Source organism: Piliocolobus tephrosceles, chromosome 5 (genome assembly GCF_002776525.5).
Source record: "Piliocolobus tephrosceles isolate RC106 chromosome 5, ASM277652v3, whole genome shotgun sequence".
Classification (NCBI taxonomy): Eukaryota; Metazoa; Chordata; class Mammalia; order Primates; family Cercopithecidae; genus Piliocolobus; species Piliocolobus tephrosceles.
The window spans coordinates 137,368,588-137,376,708 of record NC_045438.1 but is presented as its reverse complement, the minus strand read 5'-3'; the positions used below and the strand labels follow the sequence as shown (position 1 = coordinate 137,376,708).

The following is an 8,121-nucleotide window of genomic DNA, read 5'->3' as shown; positions in this document are numbered from 1 at the left end:
ATCAGCCCGACTGCCTCTTCGCTGGGTTCACAGGCTCAGGCAGGGACGGGGCTTTCCTCCCTTTCCTGGCTGTAGGAAGGCGGATTCCTAAAGCCCCTAGAGAGGGCGGGCAGGGCTGGGCAGAGTCGCCAGGAGGATCCCAGGTCTGGAGCGCCAGGCACAGGCCGGCGGGAACTGGAGGTCGCGCGATAGGTTCCACAGCTCCAGGCTGGTCAGGGCGGCGGCTGCGTGGGCGGCTGAGCTGGGGCCGGGTTGGGGCCTGACTGACCGGCAGGTGATTCCCCGCAGAGGATTTCGTGTACCAGTTTAAGGGCCTATGCTACTTCACCAACGGGACGGAGCGCGTGCGTCTTGTGACCAGACACATCTATAACCGAGAGGAGTACGTGCGCTTCGACAGCGACGTGGGGGAGTACCGGGCGGTGACGCCGCAGGGGCGGCCTGACGCCGAGTACTGGAACAGCCAGAAGGACGTCCTGGAGAGCACCCGGGCGGAGGTGGACACGGTGTGCATGCACAACTACGAGGTGGCGTACCGCGGGATCTTGCAGAGGAGAGGTGAGCATCGTCGCCCCTCCGTGAGGCCCACCCTCGGCCAAGGCCCCGAGTCTCTGTGCCGGGAGGGGCGATGGGGGCGTGGCCTCTGAAGTCTGAGCCCGGTTCATTCCACCCCAGGGGACAGGAGGTGGCGGCGGGGGTTGGGGTGTTGGTGCATTGGAGGGGCAGGACCTAGGGCAGAGCAGGAGGACAAGCAGAGTTGGCCAGGCTCCCTAGAGTTCCCCCAGCCTCCCCATCCGTCAGCCTCGTCCTCTGCTCCGCACATTTCTCGCCTTGTGCCTTCTGCGTTTGCCTCCTCGTGCCTTGCCTTGGCTAAAGCAGTTCTCTCTGCCCCGAATGCCCACCCTCTTCCCCTGCCCACCTGCTCCGCTAGCACTGCCCCACCCAGCAAGGCCCACGTGCGCAGCTCGCACCACAAGAAGCTTCAGGCTTGGCCTGGTGGAGTTAGGGCTGCCCCACAACTGCGCGCAGGGCATCCAGCAGTTACAGTTGCGAAATAAGATATTTTGACTTTTTGGCTTCAAATCATTATTCATCGTAATTCTGTTTTCTTAAATGGCTATCACTAATGGTGGAGGTCTTCGAGGTGAGAGACTGTTTAAATTATTGTATGCCTGGTACCTGACACATTGACTGGTATGTGGTATAAGCTCAATGATCTTCTGTTAAATTCATGAATAAATGTACTCAGCTGCCAATCCACTTAGGTTCAAGAAAAAACAGAGGCTTACAAATAGACTTTATTAATTATTTTATATCATTTTGCTTAATGCTTTAAAGTAAACTCTTATTGACTTGGATATTAATAGAGTTTGTGAATACAAAGTCTGAGGAAAAAAGTGTTTGCTAAAAATAAAAACAATGCTTGAATGATGTTGTAAGGCAGAGTTTTAACTTCTTACAAAAGCTGAACAAAAGGCACAATGCAAAGGGCAGAAGTTTGGGTATAGATTGAAGCCATTATATTATTGGATAAAAATAGTTTCAGATTGCTTTTGGCCTAGGTTCTCCCCTCCCCACATCACTATCCACTTCAGAAATAAACATTCTGAAAGTTAATTTTACCCATTTAGTGACCACTTATTTCTAGACAGTTGCCTTATCAAATACCATATATGTTATGTCATTTAATCTCACAGTTGCTTGTGCATTAGAGGTTAGCATCACCACTTTATATATCCTAATGTCGGTACATGATAAACACTTCAAGTAATCGCCCACAATCCCTCACCAAGACCTTAAGTCTCCCAAAGTATACAACATTTTTTATATTCCTCACTACACCTCTATAGAGTCTAAGGGATGCAAGGCCTTCTTAAAGCCAGTTTTGAACAGAAGCAGCAACGAGTCTATTCCTGTTTGTTCTCCGTGTTAATGGGACAAAATGATACTTTCAAGGCATTGAAAATTCACTGATTAATCAATCCCTAGTCTGATCCCAGTGTTATCTGTGCAGGTTCACAAAACTTTTAATTTACTTTATACTCCCTTGCCTTCTTTTGACTCACATCCTACTGCCAGCAAGCACTTATATTTTTGCTACTCCAGTTCTATTTCCATAAAATATATTTTATCATCTCTTCTCATAAATTTGTGCCCTCTATTTTTACTCCCAGTCTATTTAAGATGAACAAATCTTATAAAGCCACATAGCTGACTGTGATTTCAGTTGGACACCAGGAAGGAGAACCTAAAGAAAAGTTCAAGTTCGAGCAGAAACTGTGATTCCTTCCGGATGATGGATCAAGAGTGCCGTTTAATTGGGGTGCAACCTGCTGACCTCAGCAAATCCCAATTATATGTATATGTTCACATTACAGGCTCATTAACCCAGGCCGACCTCTGCACGGATCTCAGAATATTTTCTATGGAGAACATACATGATAATGTCTGATTTCAGAACAAGAAAGTAATTCTCAATAGCAAGGAAATGGAGTAGGATAGGCAGCTAGTAATTAAACTCACCTGTGTGTTAAAAAGAAACTAAGAAAAAAAGAAAATGAGAGAACATACTACTAAATAAAAAAATCACACATTAAATATTTGCTATAGTTTTACACTAAGAGAATAAAGGAAATGCAATAAAGCGGCCTGAAAGGTAAAGGATGAGATTTGTAAAGAGGCGGGGAAAGATGTGTCATTTTTTTTTACTATGAGCAGCAATCTGAGAAGATAAAGGAATCGAGTTATGGGCAAACATGATGTTTGATCAGTGTTATTTGTTTTGAAGACCTGCCTACTTTTTTTTTCAAATATTACAAATTTTTGAAATAAGATTCTTTTTGTTTTTTGCTGTCTGTTACTAGATTGCACATTCTATAAAGGCAGGCACCATGGTATGTTGTTTATCTTTGGATTCTCAGTGATTGTCAAATTTATATTTGTTGAATGAACCTTAATCCAAGACTTGGACTCCAGGTATCTTTCCACTCTGGTTCCAAGGAGGGACCCTTCCTCATGGCAGACGTGCTGTGTGATCTCACATCTCACTCCTATGTCTTTTCCTGTCTGTTACTGCCCTCAGTGGAGCCCACAGTGACCATCTCCCCATCCAGAACAGAGGCCCTCAACCACCACAACCTGCTGGTCTGCTCGGTGACAGATTTCTATCCAGGCCAGATCAAAGTCCGGTGGTTTCGGAACAATCAGGAGGAGACAGTCGGCGTTGTGTCCACACCCCTCATTAGGAACGGTGACTGGACCTTCCAGATCCTGGTGATGCTGGAAATGACTCCCCAGCGGGGAGATGTCTACACTTGCCACGTGGAGCACCCCAGCCTCCAGAGCCCCATCACCGTGGAGTGGCGTAAGGGGATATTGAGTTTCTGTTACTATGGGCCCCACAAGACAAACAGCTCCTTATGATCCATTCCTTCCCATCTCTTATCCCTGATGTCACTACTGAGCTGGGAATCACAGGAGACTAGAGCACCTCTTGCTCCATGGCAAGCGCATCAGAAGAATCCTGATCTCATCACCTTTCCAGATGCTAGGGAAATTACTCTGCATACTGCTGCTCTGGATCCCAGTCGTGATAGCTCTGAGGGACTGATTCTTAGGGCTGGTGATTGAGATCTTAGGGTCTAAGGTTATGGATGAGTTCCTGAGGAGCAGAGATTTGCTTCCCCACTCTCTCACCTACTCACTGTATCCAAGGACCTATTGGCTGGTCTTTCCCTCCCTTGGGGGTGGTCTGAATGGAGAACTAGGTTACTTTGACGCCTTCAACTCCTGCACCTCAGACTGGACTTCAGCTCCTCAGCAGGGATGCTATGGGGTGTGGGGACAAACACTAACACTCAGGCTCTGCTCCTTAGGGGCTCAGTCTGAGTCTGCCCAGAGCAAGATGCTGAGTGGCATTGGAGGCTTCGTGCTGGGGCTCATCTTCTTTGGGCTGGGCCTTATCATCCGTCAGAGGAGTCAGAAAGGTGAGAAACCCCGGGGGAAAAGGGGAAGATGGGCTGCGATCCAGATCCTTTGTTCAGAGATATCCTGTCTCTAGTTGTAGCTCTTTCCTCGTGACCCTGAGAGGAAGAAGGCTGGGCTGGAGGTGGGAGGAGACAGGACAAGATTGGAGGAGGCATTGGAATCTGATTTTACTGGTTGAAAGGCAGCCCTGTCACAGAGCTGACTGATGGAGCTTATTCCAGGGCATCCTTATCGTTCATCATTGTCTCACTGGCTCCTTTCCAAAAGCTTCCTCCATGAAGAGGGTCAGAGCCTCGGCCTCCTTGCCTTCTAGTGACAATTTCCTTTGTTTCAGGGGATTTTCAATTGAGGTGCTTAAGGCCTTGAAGAACATGGATGGGAAGAGAATATAACTCTAATTAAGTCACATGTGTCATTTTCCTTTGGATTGAGAGAGTAGCTGTTAGTGTAATGAGACCTTTCTCTGCATAACCTCCTTTTGTAGGACCTCAAGGGCCTCCACCAGCAGGTACTATTTCAGGCATGATCCAGTGATCCAGGGAGGGCACAGGTGTAAGAGGGAAGAGCATGAGCTGAGTGGACCTGACCACAGTGGTCTCTGTTCATGGCCTGTTTGCTGCTATGGGGATCAAGACTTAGGCGAGGTTTGCCAGTTTCTGGGAATCTCCATAGGTTGTTTCCCAGAACCAAGCCTTAACTTTGGTAGCATCTTCTTGTGAAATGTGGAGCCAGGACCACAGCTTAAATGTTAGACACTAGGATGATGCCCTCTTTGTGCCACATTTTGGTGGCTCCTGCCTGTAGGCATTTTCCAGTGACTGAAAGAGGCCACTAGTGGTGGAGATGAGGTATCATCCAATTCCCTAAAAAGACTGAACCCTTCATATTCCCCAGAAGAATAACAGCTATTCCCCTACTTCCTATACATCTGCATCAAGCTGAAGTTCTGTGTTCTCATGAGCTGATTTCACCTATGCACAGATGTTGGGGGAGGTGATGTATCTTCCTTATCACTTCATCACCCTGGACGTCATCACCCTGAACCTCAACTTCCTCTGTCTGAAGCTGCAGGGGGCAAGGGGTGGGGGAGATGGCAGACCCACCAGCGTGCCCTGTGCTGATCATCCCTCTTCTCTCTTCTCCAGGGCTCCTGCACTGACTCCTGAGACTATTTTAACTGGGATTGGTTATCACTCTTCTGTAATGCCTGCTTGTCCCTGCCCAGAATTCCCAGCTGCCTGTGTCAACCTGTTCCCCTGAGATCAGAGTTCTACAGTGGCTGTCATGCAGCCACCAGGTCATCTCCTTTCATCCCCACCGCAAGGTGCTGGCTGTGACTCTGCTTCCTGCACTGACCCAGAGCCTCTGCCTGTGCGTGGCCAGCTGCATCTACTCAGGCCCCAAGGGTTTTCTGTTTCTGTTCTCTCCTCAGACTGCTCAAGAGAAGCACATTTCGTGACATCTAAAGTCACGAAATCCATTACGTGACTTTAGAGCTTTTTTACATAATTAAACATGATCTTGAGTTATCTGTATTCTCAATTTCCTTAATTGAGCAGAGGCAGGAAATCACTGCAGAATGAAGGAACAACCTTGAGGTGACCCAGCCAACCTGTGGCCAGGAGGGTTGTACCTTGAAAAGACACTGAAAGTATTTTGGGGTGTGAAGTCAGCGTGGGCAGAGTAGGTAGAAAATCAATTCAATTGTCATATCATTCATGGTTCTTTAATATTGATGTTCAGTGCAGTGGCCTGAGAATACCCCAGCCTCTCTTCTGGTTTGGTGAGTGCTGTGTAAGTAAGCATGGTGGAATTGTTTGGGGACAGATATGGTGATCATTGGTCACTGGTATTTCAAACATTCTGGAAATCACATCAATCAAGAATAAATTTTATTTTTAAGAAAGCAAAACCAGCAATAAAAGTACTATTTTTGAGTCTAAATGATAGAATCCCAAATATATTTTGTTCATGGTACAAAAGAAGCCTAGAGTCTAGTTGATTTCAGAAGTGACTAGTTCCAGATATTCAATGAGATCGTCACCTCTCTCTGTTATATCTCTATTTGGGCATCTGTCTCTCTTTCTCTGTGTCTCTTTGTCCCTGTATAGTTCTTTCTACATGTCTCTCTGCATCTTTGTCTCTGTACCTTTATTGTGCCTTTCACTACATTGTTGCCTTTCTTTCTATTTTTCTAATCCATTGTCACTGTTTATCTGCATTTTTTTCTATCTCCATGTTTCCTTTTGCATCTATTTTTCTGCATTTCTCTTCCTTATCACTTCTTCTCTCTCTCTCTCTCTCTTTGTGTGTGTGTGTGTGTTTATCTGTCTCTGTTATATATATTTCTAGAATGTCTACCAGAGTTTTAACAACTTTAGGAAAGATTCTGATTGGCCGAGCCTGGGTAACACGCACACCTCTCACACACACCATCCTGTGCATGGGAGGCTGACAGTCAGCATTGTGCCCATCCCTCTTATTAGGAAGGAGGACTGGATTTTCCAGATCCTTGTGGTGCTGGAAATGACTTCCAGTGTGCAGATGTCTATACCAACCTTGTGGAGCACCTCAGCCTCCAGAGCCTTCTCACAGTGGAGGGGTGTAAGGGGCAGTTTGTTTCTTGTGGAGCCCACAGGACAAATGGCAGAGCTCCCTCTGGTTCTAGGGTCCCTCATTGGGGGTGCCTGTTCACAGCCATTCCATTCTTTGTCTGAGCTCCCTTTGTCATTGACACAGTAACCCATTGATTCCTGATGACACTCTCTTCCTGGTTATGAGGAAGGTCACTACACACTGTGGCCCCTTTGATGTGAGCCCAGCCCTGAAGCTCTCAGTCTCTGAGTTTTGTCATGAAGACAGAGTCTAGGAGCTTCTGTGAGGTTATATAAGGCCATGACCCTGAAAGCAGACATCCTATCTTCCTTTCTCCCTCACCCACACACTGGGCCTGAGGAGTCTTTGGCAGGCTCTTCCTTCTTATGAACAAGGTCAGAGTGGAGAACTAGGTCTCCTTGGGACCTTCATCTCCTGTACTTCAGGCTGGCATGCAGGTCCTCAGACAGGGACTCTGGCACACAAAGAGGCACCAACACTTGAGATTCTGCTCCCCAGGGTTATAGTATGAAGCAAAATGCTGAACGGAGTCAAAAGTTTTGTGCTGATTTTGTCCTCTTCCTCGGGGTGGGCATTGTCATTCACCATAGGGATCAAAAGGGTGTGACGCTTCTGGGGAAATGGGGAAGGCACGTGCTGGGTTGTCCCGGGAGTCCTCAGTCTCTATGTGTAGCTCCTGGCTTTTGATCCTGCAAAGGGAAAAGGCAGGGCTGGGGATTGAACAAGACTCAAAGTTTAGGGAGACATCGAGATCTGATTTTTCTAGTTGAAGCATAAGCCCTATAATCCAGGTGGGTAGTAGATTATATTCTAGGACATTCTTACAGTTCAACATCGTCACACTGAACACATGCTGGAAGATTCTTTATTAATGAAAGAGTCAAAATCTTCTCTTTCTACCATTGACACTTTCATAGAAACAACTATTTTTTTGCGCCCAAATTTCATTGGATAGTATGATCTCAATTAAAATGACAAGTATATCCTGTAAAGAACTGAGTCTCAGGCTGGGCGTGGTGGCTCAAGCCTGTAATCTCAGCACTTTGGGAGGCCGAGACGGGCGGATCACAAGGTCAGGAGATAGAGACCATCCTGGCTAACACGGTGAAACCCCGTCTCTACTAAAAAATACGAAAAACTAGCCGGGAGAGGTGGCAGGCACCTATAGTCCCAGCTACTCGGGAGGCTGAGGCAGGAGAATGGCGTAAACCAGGGAGGCGGAGCCTGCAGTGAGCTGAGATCCAGCCACTGCACTCCAGCCTGGGCAACAGAGCGAGACTCCGTCTCAAAAAAAAAAAAAAAAAAAAGAAAAAATCTCAGGATACAACTTGGAAGAAAGTGTGTTCTAGAGAAAAACTTACCAGTCTTGAGTATTTGTCCTTACCTTAGATAATAACAGTATATCTTTTGGAGACCGTGGTGCTCACCAATATTCCAAAGCTCCTGTATATTTCCCAGTCTTTTCTGCTGTTAGGTTGGGGTCATTTGACTGACACTAGCCAATAGAACTTGCAAATA

At 46.8% G+C, this 8,121-nt stretch overlaps 1 protein-coding gene across 1 annotated transcript in view; it reads left to right on the top strand.

Moving 5' to 3' along the window:
• The window catches only part of LOC111535157 (HLA class II histocompatibility antigen, DQ beta 1 chain), a 72,922-nt gene extending 67,844 nt beyond the window's left edge, over positions 1-5,078 (top strand). The window contains 4 exon segments of the mRNA XM_026451062.2: positions 275-291; positions 294-558; positions 3,083-3,364; positions 3,876-5,078. Coding sequence (XP_026306847.2) covers positions 275-291; positions 294-558; positions 3,083-3,364; positions 3,876-4,060 — 749 coding nt within the window. The 3' untranslated portion in view covers positions 4,061-5,078.
• The last annotated feature ends 3,043 nt before the right edge of the window (positions 5,079-8,121 follow it).